Source organism: Caretta caretta, chromosome 1 (assembly GCF_965140235.1).
Source record: "Caretta caretta isolate rCarCar2 chromosome 1, rCarCar1.hap1, whole genome shotgun sequence".
In the NCBI taxonomy this organism is placed as follows: domain Eukaryota; kingdom Metazoa; phylum Chordata; order Testudines; family Cheloniidae; genus Caretta; species Caretta caretta.
Window position 1 is genome coordinate 53,666,765 of NC_134206.1, and position 24,186 is coordinate 53,690,950.

General features: G+C 40.7%; 1 protein-coding gene across 2 annotated transcripts in view; it reads right to left on the minus strand.

Annotated features, from left to right (window-relative positions):
• Positions 1–24,186, minus strand: part of TRPC4 (transient receptor potential cation channel subfamily C member 4) — a 214,576-nt gene that overhangs the window by 57,315 nt on the left and 133,075 nt on the right. The window contains exon 2 of one of the 2 annotated variants that reach the window (XM_048848371.2): positions 887–916. The exons of the other annotated variant lie outside the window; for it this stretch is intronic. Coding sequence (XP_048704328.1) covers positions 887–889 — 3 coding nt within the window. The 5' untranslated portion in view covers positions 890–916. The remainder of the gene's footprint in view (positions 1–886; positions 917–24,186) is intronic. 2 annotated transcript variants of the gene reach the window in all.

Consider the following 24,186-nt stretch of genomic DNA (forward strand, 5'->3'; position numbering starts at 1 on the left):
TCCCTGCCTTTCTTAGTAAACCTTTTTCATATTCATTTTCATCCTTTACAATATTTTACAGTGTTATTTTATTATTTTACAATGTGTTGTATACTGCCTAGTGCCTGTTTTTATTTTTACATTGTGATCTTTTTCTTAAAAGTAACTTTAAAAGTACTTTCTACAATTGTAATTGTTCATATAAATATATACACTTTATACCCATTTTCAATGTTTCACAGAAGATTCTGGTGTATTTCAGACTTTTCTTCATATGATTTCCTTTATCATATAGTTCATATGCTAACTTTGATACTGGGAGACAGACGTAATAGAACTGACATAAGCAGACATATAATAGAATTGACACTCACATCAAACAGAGTAAAGGTTAAAAAAGAAACATGCTCCTTTTTGCATCAAACACACACATACATAGTGCAGTCAATCAAAATTAAAAAATTAATAGAGCCATGCATTAACAATTTTTCATTTAGTTTCTGTTTGGTTCAAGGATTTTTTTTAAAGCATCAATATTGAACAATTTTGGATGGCTTTGAATTCCAATCATATGCATTTAGAGTAATTATAAGTTGTATGTGTGTCATACTTTTTGATAAAACCTTATAATTACAAAGGGCCAGATTCTGCAATCCTTACTCATGGTAAGTAATATATTACTTTTTAAATAGTCCCTGAAATTACTGGAACTACTGGCAGGGGAAAGTATTACTTTACATTGTAGGTTTGGCAGAATCTGGCACTCAATTAAAATTCAATGTGCATCTTTCTTTATATGTGTGGATCTTGTTAGTAAAATTAAAGGGAACCAACTCCCTGGACCAAATTCAAACCTGCTGCATGCTGGTAGAATTTCAGTGTTTTCAATAAAGATATAGCGGCTTACCATGCACTAGCTCTGAGGCTGATCCCCTGACTATTAATTTGTTATTTTTGAATGGGGAAAAAAGAAAAGGGGAAAAAAGAAAATAAGTTATACTGTAAGAATCATGAAAGGAAGAAAAAGAAAAATCATACAGTGTTCTCTGTTTCTTTCATTAGGAAAAATATTAAGCCCTAAAAGTTTCAGATGTTTATCTCAAGTTAGAGCTGCTTTTTAATAATACCATATGCAGGTACAGCAGCTTGTTTCAATGTGATGTGCTGCCAATGTTTTAACAAGGTGTCCCTCAAAAAATTTCCACCTCACTTGGCAACATGTGACATTCCCCGAATTTAATATTTTTCTCTCCCCCCCCAAGTTTGACAGTTCCATGCTCTTTCCCCCTCACCACAATATCTGTCAATTCTATATCAATCTCATTTCCTAAAAATGCATCAGTTCCATACTCCTTCCCTCTTTCCAGGCCTCACCTGCTTGATATAGGGAGTCATGAAAAGGAACAACTTTTCCCTGGCTAATCTGAGATTTGGGGTGGAAGCAGGTGTCCCTGGCTTGTCCGGGGTGGATAAGGAGAAGTAAGTTTATCCTGGGTGGTAGTGTTAGAGAGCTATCCCTTCACCGCATCCCCTGGTTCTTGTCATGCAGACAGAAAGCAGAAGACTAGAAGTCCGAAGTGCAGGCAATTCAATGTTTATTGGGGTTAATTCCAAGCAAGCACCTCCATAGCTCTACACACCAGCAGAGTCTGTTTCCCAGTGTTCTGTTCCCAGCTCTGATGCCACAGAGCATTTACCCCATGTCCCCCTTCCCAGATCTGACGTCTCAGAGCCTTGCCTGTGTCCCCATTCCCTAGTCCCCTTTCCCATTTCCCTCTCCTTAGCAGGCCCAAATATACCTTCAGTGCACACCCCTAGTCCCACCCCCTACAACTTATGGTCATGTGCCATTTTGGAGGGTCGTGAGTTGGGGTCTTCATCCCACCTCTTTTGTGTTCCATGGGAGGGGTAAGGAGTGGGGTTGTGTTCTGGCCAAGGCCAGGCTTTTCTTCGGCTTTTAGTGTTTCTTATGCCTCCCCCCCGCCCCCAACCCCTTTGCCCCTCCTAACTGGTTGCTTGATCTTAGCTTGAGGGAAGAGCCAGGCAGCCTTCTAGTGAATGCTTGTATATTATACTCCCACCATACGTTGTAACACTTTAACTGTATCCCTTATCTTTTCCCACTGTACTAAAAGCCCCATCTGGTTGTGGGAAATGCAACACACAGTCTCCTTGTTCATTGCTCTTCACACATATTAGTATAAGATATAAGAGTATCAAAATGTCAAACCCAAAATTCTATCTCAGGCTCACAAACAAGCCAATATGCTAACAGATAGTAATGAGGAATCTGGGGGAAGGAGGGCTCCCATTTCTTCCCAGTGTGAGCTTGAGTCGGACAGGCAGGCACAGGCGGGAGACAAGTGGGCTGCAGCGGCTGTAGGAATCACATTCAGTGCTGCTGCTTGGTCCTGCCTCCCTTCCTTCTTATGCAGTTCTGGAGAGAGAACCTGGCAAAAATGGTACTGTGCAGCTTGCGAGGTAGACACTGGAGGAGAGATTCACTCGCACCAGTGCTTTGCCAATACCAAGCGGACCTGGGGCAGGGTAGCTGTAGGAGTGAACAGCAGCTGCTCAACTCTCGTCTCAAAAAGGGCTAAAATATTAATGTGAAATGAAATTAAAATGTTAATGTAACAACAAGGCTTGTTCACCAACTGGAACATTTTTGAGCTGGCCTGTAAAACAATGTTCTGCCCCTATACCCAAACATGATTCTGTTCCTGCCTGATCATATGGCTATTACATGATCTAAATAAAGGAAAATTGTGGCCTTCCAAACTACAAATTCTTCACATATGTGAACAAAATGGATAACTTCTATCTGTCTGTTCACTATGTGATTTCTTGCCCCTTCCCCAAGAACATCTGGTCCTGACTACTGTCAAAGAAAGCATATAGTACAGATGGATAGCTGGTCTAATCCTGCCTTACATTTCCTGTCTTCCATGCCAACCTAAGGATTTTTGGAAGGGTAAGAAAGATGATTCTTTGGGATACACCCATTCAAAATGTGAGTTTGGTTTCTGCTCCCAACTAGCTTCCTGTTGCAGAAGTGTAGCCCTGATGCTTGTTTCTGTCAAGCCTAGTGATGAGTTTACATTGGCTGATAATGAAGTTTGTCTTCAAGGCCATCTTCACAATGAAAAAGGCTAGAATATTATTTTTAAATGAAAGTTGATATCCATTAGCAGAGTCCCTTGAGATCCCTTCAACTCAGCAGCGTGTTTCAATACAACTGGGAAAATGGTTTTGAGGGGGTTCATGTTCATATTCTCTGAAACCCTCTTTACAGGGCAAGTTTGGATTTGCTCACTGAGTCATTTTCATTGAGGCTGAAATTGTAATTAAAGTATCTTGCAGGGTTTGAAGGAAATCAAGTCCACTTCTCCAGGAACCAAGTAACATCAAGAACCTCTGATGTAATTTAAACACAAATTTTAAATGAAAGATGCGATTCATCTCCCATTTATCTTTCCCTTATCTGTTTAGTTTATGAACAACTGCAAACTGAAAACAATGACCTAGAAGTCCTCTTCCAATAAATGCCAAACACCAAGTAACTCCATATACAAATACCAATGAGATATTAATCTAATGTACTTTAAACAAGCTAGCAGATGTAAAAATTTGAGACAAAAATAACTGTGCATGTTTCAAAACATGTATAAACATGCCACATAAGTCTTATATGAGCTGCAGACATAGTGAAGTGGCTCTTGTGGTGCAGAACACAGGCAGAGATATAAAACAGAATCCATGAAGCAGCACGTCCAGATGCAGATGATTTATTAATTTCCAAAAGGTCCAGACCTCCAATTTCATGCTTTTATATGATAACAGCATTGGCATAGCTAGTGAACAATTTCCTGAAGTAGCAATAAATCTCCTTTCGTTGCAACCGTTTCTTTCAACTACCCAGTTCTATCAGCCATATATATAATCCAGGCCTTCCCCAAGTGTTTTGTTTAGACCTCCTGAAAATAACTCTAAATCTGCTCCAGACGCATTTTCAGATTTACACTTGTCGACTTTATTTCTAACAATATTGTACAAGTGTATTACAAATTTCCTGTATCATTTGAACAAGACTAAATCACTTGACTCATTTTTGTGGGTGGACGGTACATGCAAGCGTTGCGTATGATTTTCACTAGAGACACATAAATCCATTACACTACCTTAATAAGAAATAATATTAAGCAGTATGGTTCAGTGAATAGAGGACAGGTTTATTCATAGATTCTAAGGCCAGTCTGATAATCTATTCTGACCTCCTGCATAACACGAATCATAGAACATCCTGCAAGTGATTCCTGTTTGAACTAGAGTGTATCTTTTAGGAAAACATCTGATCTTGATTTCAAAATTGCCAGGGATGAAGAAATGCACCCCAGCCCTTGATAAGTTGTTCCAATGGTTAATTATCATCACTGTTAAAAAATTATGCATTATCTACAGTCTACGTTTGTTTAGCTTTAACTTTTAACCAATGGATCTTCATATACCGTTGTTAAACGGAAGAGCCCTTTATCAAATTTTGTTCACCATGTAGATATTGATAGACTGTGATCAAGTCACCCCTCAACCTTCTCTTTGTTAAGCTAAATAGATTCATAGATTCATAGATATTTAGGTCAGAAGGGACCATTATGCTCATCTAGTCTGACCTCCTGCACAACGCAACAACAAAATTTCACCCACCACTCCTGCGAAAAACCTCTCACCGATGTCTGAGCTATTGAAGTCCACAAATCGTGGTTTAAAGACTTAAAGGAGCAGAGAATCCTCCAGCAAGTGACCCGTGCCCCATGCTACAGAGGAAGGTGAAAAACCTCCAGGGCCTCTTCCAATCTGCCCTGGAGGAAAATTCCTTCCCTACCCCAATATGGCGATCAGCTAAACCCTGAGCATATGGGCAAGATTCACCAGCCAGATACTACAGAAAATTCTTTCCTGGGTAACTCAGATCCCACCCCATCTAATATCCCATCAGAGGCCACTGGGACTATTTACCATGAATATTTAATTACCAAAACCATGTTATCCCATCATACCATCTCCTCCATAAACTTATCAAGTTTAATCTTAAAGCCAGATAGATCTTTTGCCCCCACTGCTTCCCTTGGAAGGCTATTCCAACACTTCACTCCTCTGATGGTTAGAAGCCTTTGTCTAATTTCAAATCTAAACTTCCTGGTGGCCAGTTTATGTCCATTTGTTCGTGTATCCACATTGTTACTGAGCTTAAATAATTCCTCAAAAACAGATTGAGTTCCTTGAGTCTATCACTGTAAGGCATGTTTTCCAATCCTTTAATCATTCTTGTGACTCTTCTCTGAACCCTCTCCAATTTATTAACATCCTTCTTGAATGCTGGACACCAGAACTGGACACTGTATTCCAGGAGTAGTCACACCAGAGCCAAATCCAGAGGTAATATAACCTTCATACTCTTACTCAAGATTCACCAAAGATCATAACCTTGGTAATCAGAAAACCTGGGATCTATTCCCTGTTTACTGTGTGACTCTTCTCAAATACATTACTCACTGAACACTAGTGGTTATAAATGGAAAAGGTTTGTGGTATTTTTCAAAAAGGTCCTAACAGATTCATTCATTTTTATTAGTCTTTGTTGTTTACAGCTGTGGACTGCCCCTTCCCACATAAAAATATTAGAGTCAAAAACCTTTAATTAACTAAGATTCAGATATGTCAATAACTGCAGAAAGCTGGCTGTTACAGGAGATGGGAAAACTTCAATGTCAGGGGCATCACTAAATGGAAAATAAAGACACAAGACACACACAACAGAGCAAGAGCTCACTGGATAAATGAAGTGGGACCCTGATGCACTGGGCAAGACAAGCTGCCAATACCAGTTGCCAGCAGTTAATCACTGACAGTATGCATAACTTATCTGAGATAGTGAGCAAAAAAAGAGCCCAATCTCACAGGTGTTATGCATCTAGCAATAATGGACCTGTCAAGGTTCCTCCCCCACTCTGAACTCTAGGGTACAGATGTGGGGACCTGCATGAAAAACCTCCTAAGCTTATCTTTACCAGCTTAGGTCAAAACTTCCCCAAGGTACAAAATATTCCACCCGTTGTCCTTGGACTGGCCGCTACCACCACCAAACTAATACTGGTTACTGGGGAAGAGCTGTTTGGACGCGTCCTTCCCCCCAAAATACTTCCCAAAACCTTGCACCCCACTTCCTGGACAAGGTTTGGTAAAAAGCCTCACCAATTTGCCTAGGTGACTACAGACCCAGACCCTTGGATCTTAAGAACAATGAACAATCCTCCCAACACTTGCACCCCACCTTTCCTGGGAAATGTTGGATAAAAAGCCTCACCAATTTGCATAGGTGACCACAGACCCAAACCCTTGGATCTGAGAACAATGAAAAAGCATTCAGTTTTCTTACAAGAAGACTTTTAATAAAAATAGAAGTAAATAGAAATAAAGAAATCCCCCCTGTAAAATCAGGATGGTAGATATCTTACAGGGTAATTAGATTCCAAAACATAGAGAACCCCTCTAGGCAAAACCTTAAGTTACAAAAAAGATACACAGACAGAAATAGTTATTCTATTCAGCACAATTCTTTTCTCAGCCATTTAAAGAAATCATAATCTAACACATACCTAGCTAGATTACTTACTAAAAGTTCTAAGACTCCATTCCTGGTCTATCCCCGGTAGAAACCAGCATATAGACAGACACACAGACCCTTTGTTTCTTTCCCTCCTCCCAGCTTTTGAAAGTATCTTGTCTCCTCATTGGTCATTTTGGTCAGGTGCCAGCGAGGTTACCTTTAGCTTCTTAACCCTTTACAGGTGAGAGGAGCTTTCCCCTGGCCAGGAAGGATTTCAAAAGGGTTTACCCTTCCCTTTATATTTATGACAGGACCTCTAGCTGCTATTGCCAGCTGTCAGTTGTTTACATGTGAAGAAACAAACACGCAAGCATTGGAGGGAGGAAGGCCAAGGATGGGCACCACATGGGGCAACTGAAAAGGCAAGAGTACTGAAGGCCAGATTTTCAAAGGTATTTAGGCAGCTAAAAATGCAGATAGGTGCCTAGTGGTACTTTCAAAAGCATCTTGGTGCCTAATGTCTACTAAAATCAATGTGAGGTAAGCACCTAGAAACATTTGAAAACCTCACCAGGAAGCTATCTGCATTTTTAGATGCCTAAATACTTGAGCTGGTTGGAAAATGTATTTTCCATTTTTCAGGAAATTCTAAATTTTGAAATTTGTTTTCATTCTGAAATCAGCATGAAAGTTGAAATTTCAGAAAGTTTTGCAGAATGAAAATTCCAAATAATTTCATTCAGCAATATTGCAATGTTTCATTATGATAAAAATCAAAAGATCTTGCTTCAATAAGAGCTGGCTGAGGAGCTTGCTGGACCATTAATCTTTATTTTCAATAAGTCTTGGAGCACTGAAAAAGTTCTATAAACTGGGAAAAAGCTAATATTGTGCCAATTTTTATAAAGGATGACCCAGATAATTATAGGCCTGTTAGCCTGACATCAGTCTCAGGCAAGATAATGGAGCAGCAGGACTTGGTTAATAATGAACTAAACAACAGTTGTGTAATTAATGCAAATCAACATGAGTTTATGGAAAATAGACCCTGTCAGACTAACTGGATATCTTTTTTATGAGATTATACATTTGGTTGATAAAGGTAATAGGGTTGACATATATATTTAGATTTCCGTAAGGTGTCTGACTGGGAGCTGCATGACATTTTGATTAAAAAACTAGAATGATATCAAATTAACATGGCACACATTAAATGAATTAAAAGTTGGCTAAATGATAGGTCTCAAAATGTAACTGTAAATGGGAAATCATCATCAAGCAGGTCTGTTTCCAGTGGGGTCCCACAGAAATCCGTTCTTGGCCTTACACTATTTAATATTTTTATCAAAGACCTGGAAAAAAAACATAATATCATTACTTATAAAGTTTGCAGATGATACAAAAATTGGGGTAGTGGTAAATAATGAAGAGAACAGGTCACTGATTCAGAATGATCTGGATCGCTTGATAAACTGGGTGGATAAGGTTAAATGTAAATGCATACATCTGGGAACAAAGAATGTTACAGAACTTACAATATGGGGGACTTTATCCTGGGAAACAGCAACTTAGCAAAAGGCTTGGGAGTTGTGTGGATAATCAGCTGAACATGTGCTCCCAGTGTGACACAGTGGCCAAAAGAGTTAATGTGATCCTTAGATGCATAAACAGGAGAATCTCAAGTAGAAGTAAAGAAGTTATTTTCCCTCTGTATCTGGCATTGTTGCAACCACTGTGGGAATACTGTGCCAGTTCTGGTGCCACAATTCAAGAAGGATGTTCATAAATTAGAAAGGGCCCAGAGAAGAGCCATTAAAATTATTACAGGATTAGAAAATATGCCTAATAGTGATAGATTCAATGGGGGTCAATCTATTTATCTTAAAAAAGAGAAGATTAAGGGGTGACGTGATTAAAATCTATAAGTACCTACATGGGGAACATATATTTAATAATGAACTCTTCGATTTAGCAGGGCAAGGCATACATTTTTAACAGTGAGAGTAATTAATCATTGGAACAATTTACCAAAGGTTGTGGTGGATTCTCCATCACTGACAATCTATAAATCAAGACTAAAAGATATGATCTAGGAATTATTTTGGGGAAACTCTATGGTCTGTGTTATACAGGAGGTCAGACAAGATAATCACAATTGTCCCTTCTGGCCTTAGAATCTATGAATATGTTCCTACTAAATTCTTCAATTTTGATGAAACTTCATCTTACGATGGAAAACTTCCATAGAATTCTTTTTAGCAACTCTGTCAGATATCTTTAAAAATCTGACCTAGAGTCACTGATAGAATTGGTTAATATATATTTAATCTTCATACAGTTCATTAGCCTCAGTGTCTCCACCAGGACTACAACACTGACTGTTCATAAATTTAGCAAGTTTCGTTTTCAGCAATGCCAGATGTTCTCCATTATCTGGTAGTAATTTGGATAGCAGATCTTCTATAATATATCCTGTTATGCTAAAATACCTTCATGCATGCTCTTCAAGGGACAATTTATGATTCCCAAAGTGAAGCTTACAAGATCAGCCCAGTATGATTTCTTTGCTTTCCAGTATTCCAATGTACAGTTTGCAATATCCATAAGTGGCTCATCAGGAGGATACTAACTCACAATTCAAGGAATGGATTGCTCAGCCTTTGGCTGGAATAGCATAAAAGCAATCTTTGCTAAATGCCTGTGAAACTGGCATCTGTAGCTTGATGTCTGCGAATTCGTGAGTCATGGAATTGCTGTTAATGTTAATGATGGGAAATGCTGAGTGAAGAGAGAACATGGATGCTGTTGAAGCAGTTACTCGCAGAGCTCTGCCCCTTCTGTTAGAAGATTCATGTCATATCTTCTTAAACTGTTTGTCTTCTGTCATATCATGTCACAACTAGGAAACTTTGAACCTAGGATCTTGCACTGAGGCAATCATGTGGTTTGTGGGTTTGATAATCTTGTTTAAGACACAAACACATACACACAGATAACCATAGATTGATGGCTCAGTAACTGTAGCAAATCCCTACTGTAAGACTATTCCATTTCAGTATAATACTCAGTAGATTCTACACTGCAATTAAATTAGGCACTGATTCAGCAAGGTACTTAAGCATATGTCTAACTTTAAGCACACTACTTGCTCCACTGAAGTCATTAGGCCTATTCACATGCTTAAAGTTAGGCTGATGCTTAAGTACCTTGGTGAACTGTAACCTTGATTATTAAACAATTCTTTTTACATTTTTCTACCTTAATGTTTTACGACTGTAAAAAAGTAGATTCTTTGGTTCACTGGTTTATTATGCATGCACTGCTTATACCAGAATATTGTCTTTGAAGTCTATTTCTACTTTCTTAATGGGAAAGTTTACATTCTATGGTATCAATAACCTCCCCGTGGTGTTATATTATGTGTTCTTTGACATGATATTTCTTGATCCGTTTTATTAGCAGCCACTGTGTTTCTTATTTTCATGTACAATGTGTTCCTAGTACTTTCCAGGAATTTGGAAGCATGAAGGATACCACCGGCTGTTCTGCTTTAGTCTATTCATATGCTTCTACGTTGTGACAAATGACTCTGAATTCCTTCTTGCAGATCTTACCTATAGGCCTGTTTCTTTTTAGTGTGTGGTAGCAGGGTCCACATAGGACATTACTGAACAGCAAACTAATGTGCTGTAGTTTCACACCCTAAACTGCTGCACACTTACATCCCTGGCAGATGTTGTTGTTGACTTATTCTGATCACTAGTTTTGCCACATTAAGATTTATGTTAATATATTTCCTATTGACAACAAATGCCTTTCTCAAGTACTATGGATAACATCAGATAAAGAGAAAGCAACAGAAAGATGCCAGTTAAAGTTTGATCCTGAAAACACTTACACACGTGTTTAGGATCAATTCACATCCTTACAGTTAAGCATATGAATAAGTGGTTTTAGGACTGAGACTGAAGCCTTTGAAATTCTTGCACTCTCTATTTATATACCTGGGATCATCATGATGAGGATAATCACCTGCAATCCAGGAAATACACAAAGGATTTCAGAAATGCATTGTAAACTAAAGATTTTTTTTCTTTTACAAATATCTATTTGCAGTACCGTAATGCCTAGAGGCTCCAGTCAGAGTCCAGTTCTACTAGGAGCTCTACAGACATATAGTACAAAGAAGTCTTTGCCCCAGAGATTTTAAGATCTTGCATTGTAACACTTTACTATCCAGTCTAATAAATGCAACAGCCCATATAATGTCTTCACTCTGACATCAATAAGAGTTACATGGGTTACATACATAAAAAAAAAGGGGGTCATGACAGAGTGCCTAAAAGGGACTGGTATTGATGAAGGGTAGTTTCCCTTTTGCCTTCTTTGTGATGTGACATGTGAGGCCTGCCTCTGATAACATTCTCTAAAATTTGGTAGTTGAAATGGAGAAGAGATGGGGTTCGAAAGTAAGTGATTATCATGATGTGCATTCTGAATTCCTTTAAAACACCATGGGTAAGATTCTCCATTTCCCTGTACCTTGTGTAAACATGTACACAATTGCCAAGTGGGTATAAAATGCAAGCATTGGGATTTAGTACCATTTTAGATCCACTTTGCAATCACTTGTGTACATTGGTATAGGGCAATGGAGAATCAGGTTCACTGTTGTAGAACTTAAAAAAAGTTCCAGAATTTGTATGAAAACCCAAGTTTTTCGGGTCCTTTCTATCCCAAATTGTTCCTGGTCTATTGAATGAAAATTCTCTTTCATAAGGCACTAGACACAGTTCCACAAATCCCAATGTATTGGCTCAAAGAGCAGATGGACAGGGGAGAGAGGAGGTTGGATAAGGAGAGGGGACAGCTGTGCAGAGAAGCAATGGCAAGAAGCTTTCATATGATGCATGAGAGAGAAAAGGGAGATAAGTGGAGAGACCCAAAAAGGAGAATGAGGGCTGAGATTTACAAGCAAGGATTATAGTCTTTGCAGTGGTGTTTGGTATGGATTGGATGGTGGTGGTGGTCAGTGTAAATACAAGTACTGAAGTGCAATCTCTTTATCATGAAAGTTGAACTTACAAATGTAGAGTTAAGTACAAAAAATAACTGCATTCAAAAACAAAACAATATAAAACTTTAGAGCCTACAAGTCCACTCAGTCCTACTTCTTGTTCAGCCAATTGCTCAGTCTATTGTAGCCTGCGTTGCAGGATATTTACATGCCAGATGCACTAAAGATTCATATGTCCCTTCATGCTTCAACCACCATTCCAGAGGACATGCGTCCATGCTGATGATGGGTTCTGCTTGATAACAATCCAAAGCAGTGCAGACTGACACATGTTCATTTTCATTATCTGAGTTAGATGTCACCAGCAGAAGGTTGATTTTCTTTTTTGATGGTTCGGGTTCTGTAGTTTCCGCATCGGAGTATCGCTCTTTTAAGACTTCTGAAAGCATGCTCCACACCCCATCCTGATCAGATTTTGGAAAGCACTTCAGATTCTTAAACCTTGGGTCAAGTGCTGTATCTATCCTTAGAAATCTCACATTGGTACCTTCTTTGCGTTTTGTCAAATGTGCAGTGAAAGTGTTCTTAAAACGAACAACATGCTGGGTCATCATCCAAGACTGCTATAACATGAAATATATAGCAGAATGCGGGTAAAACAGAGAGCAGGAGACATACAATTCTCCCCCAAGGAGTTCAGTCACAAATTTAATTAATGCATTATTTTTTTAACAAGCGTCATCAGCATGGAAGCATGTCCACCAGAATGGTGGCCAGAGCATGAAGGGGCATATGAATGTTTAGCATATCTGGCATGTAAATACCTTGCAATGCCGGCTACAAAAGTGCCATGCGAATGTCTGTTCTCACTTTCAGGTGACATTGTAAATAAGAAACGGACAGCATTAACAATGTAAACAAACTTGTTTCTCTTAGCAATTTGTTGCACAAGAAGTAGGACTGAGTGGACTTGTAGCTGCTAAAGTTTTATATTGTTTTGGTTTTAAGTGCAGTTATGTAACAAAAAAAAACTGCATTTGTAAATTGCACTTTCACGATAAAGAGATTGCACTATGGTACTTGTATGAGGTGAACTGAAAAATAGTATTTCTTTTATCATTTTTACAGGGCAAATATTTGTAATCAAAATAATACAAAGTGAGCAGTATACACTTTGCATTCTGTGTTGTAACAGAAATCAATATATCTGAAAATGTACAAAAACATCCAAAGTATTTAATAAATTTAATAAATTTTGATTGATATTCTATTGTTTAACGGTGCGATTAAAACTGTGATTAATCACAATTAATTTTTTTAATTGTCATTAATTTTTTGAGTTAATCCCGTGAATTTACTACAATTAATTGACATCCCTAGTTTTAATTATTGGTTCAAAGAAAGTAATTGTTCATGAAGCTGACCTGTTACATCTACCTCCTCCACTCAGGTACAATCTGCTATTCATTTACATTTTCCCTTGCTCACATCTATGGACCATATTTTGATCTCATTGTAAAACCATTGTTTGCACTGATGTAACTGAAATCAGCATATGCCCCAGTACCTTTTATTATGGTAAAATATAATGTAATATACAACATACTTGGGGGAGGAGGGGCAATAATAAAACAGGCACATTCAAAAGGGAAAATCTTTAAAAAGTTAACTTAGAGAAATTAATGATGAGCATCATTACATAAATGAAGACACAACAGCTTTTCCCTTTAATATTTTGACATCAAATCTATGATCTTAATTCGACGCTTTGTGACTGCTCAGTAGAGTGAACCACCATATGCCAAACTATTAAAACATCTATAAAATCAGCCAAGACTTATCTATAATTACAGTGATTCTAATTAATATCCTAGAAAATACAATGAACATTGAATATAGCTTTTAGTAGCTAGTTATGCATGAAAATATAGTTATACATTAGACTTCCCAATGCGTATGGAAACACATTCACTTGGACAGATTTACGGATGAGTGTACAAACAGTGCAGTATAGTCATAATTAGTTGTTGCAGTTTTTATGGCAGTGGAGTACAAAACACACTTTACATTTTTGTCATGAGCTTTAGGCCCTAGACTCACAGTACTAAAAAACCAACAATAAACAAAAACCCTGTAATGATAAACTATTTTTAAATCTGATTATCTGCAGAGATAATAGACTATAAACTAGGTGCCTCTTAGCTTCAGAGATTAAGCTAAACTGGATAATCTAAAGGAGGTACAGTTCCTATTTTAGCATATCTAGTAGATGTGGGTTTTATGTACAGCAATTTGAGAATTACATCAGTGCTGATATTATGTATTCTATGGCATTATTGTAAGCGGACTGTTTTATGCAAACTGATTCTTAGTAAGTGCAATAACAATTGCTTCTCCCCCTCCCGCCCAGTAGGGAAGGTATGCTAGGTATTTCTGAGATACCGTTAGGGACTAGTGTGTAGACAGTCTAGCCTAGTGGTCAGAGCAGGAGGCAGGCTGAGGGGTTGGAGAAGGCAAGTGGAAGATTGGACAAATGACCAGAGAAGAGTATATAAATATTGCTCGGGCATGCAGGAGTAAAATCAGGAAGGCCAAATCACACCTGGAGTTGCAGCTAGCAAGAGATGTTAAGAGTAACAAGAAGGGTTTCTTCAGGTATGTCAGCAACAAGAAGAAAGTCAAGGAAAGTGTGGGCCCCTTACTGAATGAGGGAGGCAACCTAGTGAAAGAAGATGTGGAAAAAGCTAATGTACTCAGTGCTTTTTTTGCCTCTGTCTTCACAAACAAGGTCAGCTCCCAGACTGCTGCACTGGGCAGCACAGCATGGGGAGGAGGTGACCAGCCCTCTGTGGAGAAAGAAGTGGTTCGGGACTATTTAGAAAAGCTGGATGAGCACAAGTCCATGGGGCCGGATGCGCTGCATCCAAAAGTGCTAAAGGAGTTGGCGAATGTGATTGCAGAGCCATTGGCCATTATCTTTGAAAACTCATGGCAATCGGGGGAAGCCCCGGATGACTGGAAAAAGGCTAATGTAGTGCCCATCTTTAAAAAAGGGAAGAAGGAGGATCCTGGAAACTACAGGTCAGTCAGCCTCACCTCAGTCCCTGGAAAAATCTTGGAGCAGGTCCTCAAGGAATCAATTCTGAAGCACTTAGGGGAGAGGAAATTGATCAGGAACAGTCAGCATGGATTCACCAAGAGCAAGTTGTGACGAAGTGGGACTGTTCTTAATGTTTCCTCTGAATAGTGTGGGGGTGCCTCAGTTTCCCCTAGGCAGTTCTTAAGTATCTAGGTGGTGGGGTAAGGGTGTATGATCATTGCAGTGCCCTAGAGGGCATGTGTGTGCAGGAGTCTGGACACAGAGAATGGCCGACACCCTGTTTCCTGGCAACTGATGGCCTGGGCCCTTCCCCCCTGCAAGGTGAGAGCTGAAGGGTTGGAGAACAAAGGAATCAGGTGACCTCCTGGCCCGGGAAAGGAACAAAGCCCAGAGGAGGAGGGGCTGGAGGGGTTTTTCAGTTTGGGGCTGGCTGGGACATGGAGTGAAGTGCAGACGTGGTTGTCTGGCTCACTGCCCCCCAGAATGGACCCAGCTGAGGGGTCCCGTTCTCTGCACCTGCAAGCTCTGTTTTAGACCATGTTCCTGTCGTCTAATAAACCTTCTGTTTTACTGGCTGGCTGAGAGTCCCGTCTGACTGCGAAGTTGGGGTGCAGGACCCTCTGGCTTCCCCAGGAGCACCGCCTGAGCGGACTCGCTGTGGGAAGCGCACGGAGAGGCAGAGGATGCTGAATGCTCCGAGGTCAGACCCAGGAAGGTGGAAGCTGTGTGAGCTGTGTGTCCTGAAGACAGGCTGCTCACAGAAAGGCGACTACCCCAGAGTCCTGACTGACTTCATGGGGAGCAGTTCCAGAGCATCGCCCAGGAACTCCGTGACACAAGTCATGCCTGACTAATCTAATTATCTTCTATGACGAGATAACTGGCTCTGTGAATGAGAGGAAAGCAGTGGACGGGTTGTTCCTTGAATTTAGCAAAGCTTTTGACACGGTCTCCCACAGTATTCTTGCCAGCAAGTTAAAGAAGTATGGGCTGGATGAATGGACTATAAGGTGGACAGAAAGCTGGCTAGATTGTCGGGCTTAACGGGTAGTGATCAATGGCTCCATGTCTAGTTGGCAGCTGGTATGAAGTGGAGTGCCCCAAGGGTTGGTCCTGGGGCCGGTTTTGTTCAATATCTTCATAAATGATCTGGAGGATGGTGTGGATTGCACCTTCAGCAAGTTTGCAGATGACACTAAACTGGGAGGAGAAGTAGATACGCTGGAGGGTAGGGATAGAATACAGAGGGACCTAGACAAATGAGGGGATTGGGCCAAAAGAAATCTGATGAGGTTCAACAAGGACAAGTGCAGAGTCCTGCACTTAGGACGGAAGAATCCCATGCACCGCTACAGACTAGGGACCGAATGGCCCGGCAGCAGTTCTGCAGAAAAGGACGTAGGGGTTACAGTGGACAAGAAGCTGGATATGAGTCAACAGTGTGCCTTTGTTGCCAAAAAGGCCAATGGCATTTTGGAATGTATAAGTAGGGGCATTGCCAACAGATAGAGGGACATGATCATTTCCCTCTATTTGTCATTGATGAGGCCTCATCTGGAGTACTGTGTCCAGTTTGGGGCCCCACACTACAGAAGGATGTGGATAAATTGGAAAGAGTCCAGCGGAGGGCAACAAAAATAATTAAGGGGCTGGAGCACATGACTTATGAGGAGAGGCTGGGGGAACTGGGATTGTTTAGTCTGCGGAAGAGAAGAATGAGGAGGGATTTGATAGCTGCTTTCAACTACCTGAGACGATGGATCTAGACTGTTCTCAGTGGTAGCAGATGACAGAACGAGGAGTAATGGTTTCAAGTTGCAGTGGGGAAGGTTTAGGTTGGATATTAGGAAAAACTTTTTCACTAGGAGGGTGGTGAAACACTGGAATGGGTTACCTAGGGAGGTGGTGGAATCTCCTTCCTTAGAAGTTTTTAAGGTCAGGCTTGACAAAGCCCTGGCTGGGATGATTTAGTTTGGGATTGGTCCTGCTTTGAGCAGGGGGTTGGACTAGATGACCTCCTGAGGTCCCTTCCAACCCTGATATTCTATGATTCTATGATCCAGAGCAGGAAAACAGAAGCAAGGGTCAAAGCCAGAGTAAGAACCAGGAATCAGAGCCAGGGGTCAAGCCCAGAGTCCAAACCAGAAATCAGAAACAGGTTATCTGGAGTCAGAGAAGGCAGGAGCAAGGCAGGAGCTAACATAGCTACAGGCTTATGCTTTGACCAGCCAGCACCATGCTGCTGCTGGCCTTAAGAGCTGGGTCTGCTGATCCCCTCAGTTAGAGGTTGGACCAATCAACCAGCTAACTGGGGGCCTAGCTGTGCTCATTAGACAGTCTAGTGGTTAAGCTAGCAGGAAAGCAGGCTAGCTGCAGGTCCTTACTCCTGTCAGTTCTTTGCCACGCATGGTTATTCCATTTGATAACAAACAGGGCCTGTCTGCTTCATATCATCGAGACATATTATTGCCAAATGCATGTAACTATGTAATCACTTTCAAACATTTATACTGTAATTGTCTGTGCATCATGTGTAGGGATAAAACACAGCAGCCAAAATATTTACGGCTCTCTGTCAGTTCAGCCATACTACTCCCCATATCAGAGCTTCAGGGGGAGTGTATAGGACATTTTGGAGAAATCCACCCATCTTCTCCTCCAGCCAGAGGCTTAAGGTAGCTCCGAGCATGGAGTTGCATCCTTAATTATCTTGGCTAATAGCTATTGATGGACCTATTCTATGCACTTACCTTGTTTTGTTTTTTGGGTTTTTTTAACCCAATGACCCTTTTGGCCATCCCAACATCCCACGAAAATGAATTCCACAGATGAATTGTGCATTGTGTGAAAAAGTACTTCCTTATGTTTGTTATATACCTGCTGCCTATTAATTCCTTTGAGTGACCCCTGGATTTGTATTGTGGGAAAGGATGCTTCTCAATTCACTTTTTCTACAGCATTCATGATTTTATAGACCTTTATCATATCCCTGACCCACCTCAGTCATGTCTTCTCTAACCTGAACAGTCCCAGTCTTTTTTAGTCTCTACTTGTATGGAAGACGTGACATATTCTCCATCAGCTTTGTTGCCCTTCTTGAACCTTTTCCAGTTCCACTGTATCCTTTTTTTAGATGGGGCGACCAGAACTGGACACAGTATTCCAGGTTTAGGAGCAACATGGATTTATCTAGTGGCTTTATGATATTTTATGTCTTATTTTCTATCCCTTTCCTAATAGTACCTAATATTCTGTTATCCTTTTGGACCGTTACTGTGCACTGAGCTGAAGTTTTCAGAGAACTATCCATGATGACTCCAAGATCTCTTTCTTGGGTGACAACAGCTAACTTAAACCCCATCATCATATATGTGTAGTTGGGATTAATTTTTTCCAATGTGAACTAGTTTGCACTTATCAATGTTGAATTTCATCAACCATTTTTGTTGTCTGTCTTCATGAATCCAGTCTTTGGAATGCACAGACTGATTGAATGCAGAATTAAATACATCAGGGATAAATAAGAACTCAGCACAATTACAAAGGAGATTTAATTAAATAATATCATATAATACTTCTCCTTATAATACAGCTATTAAAATATTGTAGGGAAGTCTGGTTTTCTAGTTCAGTAAATAAACATGAACATGAGGTATGCAATTGCCTATATATATATATATGCTTTTTTTTTGCAAGTAGTTTATTGATTTTCCTCTTTAACTCATAGTTCCTGTTTTACTAAGATGCAGATGCTTGTCTCATAACGTTAAATATTAAGATATCAGGTTAATTATAGCCACTAGTGAGTGCATGAAAACTAGGTTGTAACTGACTCTCAATGACCATTGTTCTGAGACCATTAGCAAAAGAAATGCTAGTCACCCACTTAGTGCTTTTTCCAGATGATAAGAGATGCATGAATTATATCAGCCACCATTATAAACATGCTCCTATTGGAGTTTCCCTCTGGCATTCTATGGAACAGATTTGGTCTTTCACTGTCTGTGGAGCTCTACATGTCTTTACATTTTTGTACTATGCAAGTCCCACGTCTCTGTTCTTGAAGGGTGAAATTGTGGACCCCAGCATGCAGCTTGAGTGGCCTGATAGTACTGTAGTGACCTCCTGTCTCTCTCCAAATCCACCCCTTCAGCTCTCTGTGTGGCCTTGCTCTGCACGCCTGTACCCCTCTGCTTTTATAATCACCCACTTCCATGCCTATGGCTTGTGTGAATTCTTGCCACTAGTATGTGGGAAGCATAATCACAGATCCACAAACCCTGCTCTCCAAAGATTCCTGTGCAATGTGGCCCAGGAAGTCTATGCAGACCAGAGGTCTGTGTTACTTTCTGTGTAGGTTTCCTAAAAGTCTGCCTTCCCTTTGAGCTCTGCCATAGTGAGATCACATAATGGGCCAGACACCTCTGAGGCTAATGGGTAAGGAGAAAGGAGATGGTTTTGGCTATCAGCTGCTGATGTAATAGAAATTAGCTTCTGCCACTGTAGGCCCATAAATGCTTTGTGGGCCATCTGGGCTCCACAAAGGTTAACTGCTCCTGTGAAAGGAAATTTGCCCCTCTCCTGTGTATATGCAATGTCCCACACTTTCCCCAAGGGTGAGGTCTCCTATATCAGTCTCTTCGAAACTGGTACACTAATGTATTTGGTACCTTTTGGGATACTCTGGGGTGGTTGCATGATAAGAGTGGTCTCTTCTATGAGCTTCACTGTATTGCAATGTTACATTTCTGTACCAGATTGATCTTTCCAAAATGTGTAGCCTCCTAGTGCATCATGGCTCAGAAAGTTATGGATATATTTGCTCAGCTGGACTTATGAACATGAAAGAAAAAAAGTCTTTGCTTTTAGTTCTCAGTAAACAAATATATTTTATTTTGTATTTTTAAAGATATAAACCTCTGCACATATTAGCGGTGTAGGGGTAAGAAGCAAGACAGGTGGAGGAGATTTGTATAGTATATGCAGAGCCAGAAGCAAACACCTCCTTTCAGACCATTTAAGGATTGAGGGCACATTCTCACATGGAAAGTACACAGGACACTTGTCTGCCTGCAGAAAAACATACAGCAGAGACTGCTGTCATTGTCTGCATGGATGTACAAACTGCTGCTCCAGTGAGTCATACAGGATACATTTCTAAGAGAGGGCCATTTTAATCACTCTGCTAGACATCCCACTGTTATTTTAAAGGAACATTTTCTATTCATTTCAACTGTACTGTACTTTGCTGTATTAAGTAACCCTGTCCTAATCATATGTATAACATTCTCTAAACTCAGAATTTTGTTGTTATTTTTCAGAATGTGATTCCGAATCTCCTATTCCATACTAAGTGCTACATGAAAAGAGCCCTAAAGGGACACAACAAATCACTTAAAAAGGCTGGAGATGCCCAAGTTTAGATGGTCTATGCAAGCTTCACCCTGCATATCCCTCAGACCCCATATGTGTGCTACAGTTTTTAATTATATGGTCACATCCTATTATCCCAGCAGGACATCTGCCTCATTCAGAGCACACATTGGATGGTGCTCAGTGAATTAGACTGTTGTTCAATAGCTATTTTCATCCTCATTGGTCACATTTGTGGCCCCATAAGTCATACTGCTAATTCTATTGAATGCTCCACCGAATGAGGCAGCAGTTCTCATTCACTACACACCCCTGCCTTATTCTATATAACATTTGAATTGTGCAGTGAATGAGAAGACCTCAGCCTGACTAATTCACTACACACCATTCAACTCTGTTGCTGAATGAGACTCTGGTCCTCTGGACTCCAGTTTCACTAATTACTGGAGATGAAGATGATGCAGCGAGATCCCTCCTATTGTATTTGCAGCCAGAATGCCAGTGCTTGAGCCTTGTTTACACAAAGGCAAATTTGTATATGCAAGGCTACCAGGCCGGATTTCTTCATAAAACAAAGGGAGTGGGACTGGGCAGGGTAAGGGAATAGTGAGGGCTCTGATCCTCACTACCAGCTGGTGAAGGTTGCATATGAGATGCTTTTAAGCACATGGCACAATGCATGTCACTCCCACAGAAGAATGCTTCCTGTCACTGGTAGGGTACAACTATGCATGTTGTAAAAGCTACAATGGAGCATTCAGTTTTTAAAAGCAACTTTGGCTTCCACTTAACAAAATCTCATATCTGAGACCTTGGCAAGGTCTTATCTAACATTCATGTAAGTTCAATACTGTAAAAATGATTACACCTGGAAAAACCTGTTGTCATAAACAAAAAAACACTCCCACTCTCCAACCATTTATGCCTAGGCTTCGTACTGAATAAAGCAGCATATTTTTCAGCCAGGTTACAAAGCCCTTGAAATACTGCTTTAATGGAAAGGTGGATAGGCTATTCTCCTTTAAAGTCTGATTATGATACTTGGTGTCGTAATTTGCTGTAGTTCCTTTATTTATGAGTAGAGCCAGTCTGATAGAAAGGGAGATATTTTCAGAGATATTTAAGAGCTTGCTTTATGTGTGTGTGAGAGAGATTTCTCCTTTGACTTAAAATAAGCTCACCATAAGCTCGCAGGCTTGGAAAGATTGACAAAGAGACTGTTCAACACTGGTGGGTTTTTGCAAGCTGTCACAGCAGTAGCTACTTTCTTATCTTGATCTCTCTCTTTCCCTAGCTGATCCTTCAGCAACTCTCCCTGCAAAGCTTTTCCCACAAAGTAATCTTGAAAATAATCTGATAGTACAGGAAATCTTCCTCAGATCAAACCTACAGCAAAAAGCTTACTTGCTAAACCATAAAACAGAACCTTGAAGCACAAGTAAAAACTCATTGATTTTTCCATAGCACATCCTTTGACACCTGGGCTCCATCCTGCAAGGTGCGGAACACTCTGGGTGAGGTCCTCACCCCCAAACTGTCCTCTGTGCATCGGATAAAAGAGTCAAGTGGTTAAAAGTCCAGGTTGTGGCTGGAAGATGTGTAGGCACCACAGAGACACCAATAATATTGACGTCCAAAGACCCCACCCAAAGCACTTGTGTAAGGGCATGCCTGGGGTGGAACTGGGGATAGATTAGGACATGCTGGGGGTGAGGCTACAGCATGCAGCATTGTGCAGATCTCAAGGGTCGTCCAAGTTACATCTGGGACCCCTCTGGTCCCCAGAACAGCACAAGATCGGGAAGGCATAAAGGTGGCTTAAAGTTACCACAGCCATCTCCCCACTTCTCCTCTGTAGAGTTCTATGCTGTAACTCACAGGCTATGTCTACACTAATGGCAGCTTGTAGAGTACATACACAGTACACATCCCTAGCATGGGTATAAATAGCAGTGTAGACGGTGAGGCACTACTTAGGTGAGTAAAGACATTCCATAGCCCTAGGGAATGTACTCTACATGGCTCTCTGCACACACAAACAATGCCTCCAATGTCTACATTGCTATTTTTAACACTGTCGTGTCCTGCTGCCTCCCTGATGAATCGTGCCATTTGCTATAAATTACAGAGGAACTTCAAAGTTATGATCACCTCAGGAATGGAGGTCATTCAGAACTCTGAAATGTTTGTAATTCTGAACAAAATGTTACAGTTGTTCTTTCAAAAGTTTACCACTGAACATTGACTTAATACAGCTTTGAAACTTTACTATGCAGAAGAAAAATACTGCTTTTAACCGAATTTAATTTAAACGAAACAAGCACAGAAACAGTTTTAGCTCACTTCATCAGATGCATGGAGTGAAAAATGCAGTGAGGAGATTTATATACACAGAGAACATGAAACAATGGGTGTTACCATACACACTGTAACAAGAGTGATCAGGTAAGGTGAGCTATTACCAGCAGGAGAGCGGGGGAGGGAAAAAACCTTTTGTAGTGACAATCAAGGTGGGCCATTTCCAGCAGTTGACAAGAACGTGTGAGGAACAGTTCGGGGGGGGGGGGGGGGAATAAACATGGGGAAATAGTTTTACTTTGTGTAATGACCCATCCACTCCCAGCCTTTATTCAATCCTAAATTAATTGTATCCACTTTACAAATTAATTCCAATTCAGTAGTCTCTCGTTGGAGTCTGTTTTTGAAGTTTTTTTGTTGAAGAATTGCCACTTTTAGGTCTGTAATCGAGTGACCAAAGAGATTGAAGTGTTCACCAACTGGTTTTTGAATGTTATAATTCTTGACGTCTGATTTGTGTCCACTTATTCTTTTACGTAGAGACTGTCCGGTTTGGCCAATGTACATGGCAGAGGGGCATTGCTGGCACACATCACTTTGGTAGATGTGCAGGTGAACGAGCCTCTGATAGTGTGGCTGATGTGATTAGGCCCTATGATGGTGTCCCCTGAACAGATATGTGGACACAGTTGGCAGCGGGTTTTGTTGCAAGGATAGGTTCCTGGGTTAGTGTTTTTGTGGTGTGGTGTGTGGTTGCTGGTGAGTATTTGCTTCAGGTTGGGGAGCTCTCTTTAAGCAAGGACTGGACTGGCAATTCTTCAAAAAAAAACTTCAAAAACAGACTCCAACGAGAGACTGCTGAATTGGAATTAATTTGCAAACTGGATACAATTAACTTAGGCTTGAATAAAGACTTGGGAGTGGATGTGTCATTACACAAAGTAAAACTATTTCCCCATGTTTATTTCCTGCCCCTCCTACCCCCCGCAACTGTTCCTCAGACGTTCTTGTCAACTGCTGGAAATGGCCCACCTTGATTATCAGTACAAAAGGTCCCCCCCCCCGACTTTCCTGCTGGTAATAGATCACCTTACCTGATCACTCTCCTTACAGTGTGTATGGTAACACCCATTGTTTCATGTTCTCTGTGTATATAAATCTCCCCACTGTATTTTCCACTGCATGCATCCAATGACAGAGGATGTGGAAAAAGCTAATGTACTCAATGCTTTTTTTGCCTCTGTTTTCACTAACAAGGTCAGCTCCCAGACTGCTACGCTGGGCATCACAAAATGGGGAAGAGATGGCCAGCCCTCTGTGGAGATAGAGGTGGTTAGGGACTTTTTAGAAAAGCTGGACGTGCACAAGTCCATGGGGCCGGACGAGTTGCATCCGAGAGTGCTGAAGGAACTGGCGGCTGTGATTGCAGAGCCATTGGCCATTATCTTTGAAAACTCGTGGCGAACCGGGGAAGTCCCGGATGACTGGAAAAAGGCTAATGTAGTGCCAATCTTTAAAAAAGGGAAGAAGGAGGATCCTGGGAACTACAGGCCAGTCAGCCTCACTTCAGTCCCTGGAAAAATCATGGAGCAGGTCCTCAAAGAATCAATCCTGAAGCACTTGCATGAGAGGAAAGTGATCAGGAACAGCCAGCATGGATTCACCAAGGGAAGGTCATGCCTGACTAATCTAATCGCCTTCTATGATGAGATTACTGGTTCTGTGGATGAAGGGAAAGCAGTGGATGTATTGTTTCTTGACTTTAGCAAAGCTTTTGACACGGTCTCCCACAGTATTCTTGTCAGCAAGTTA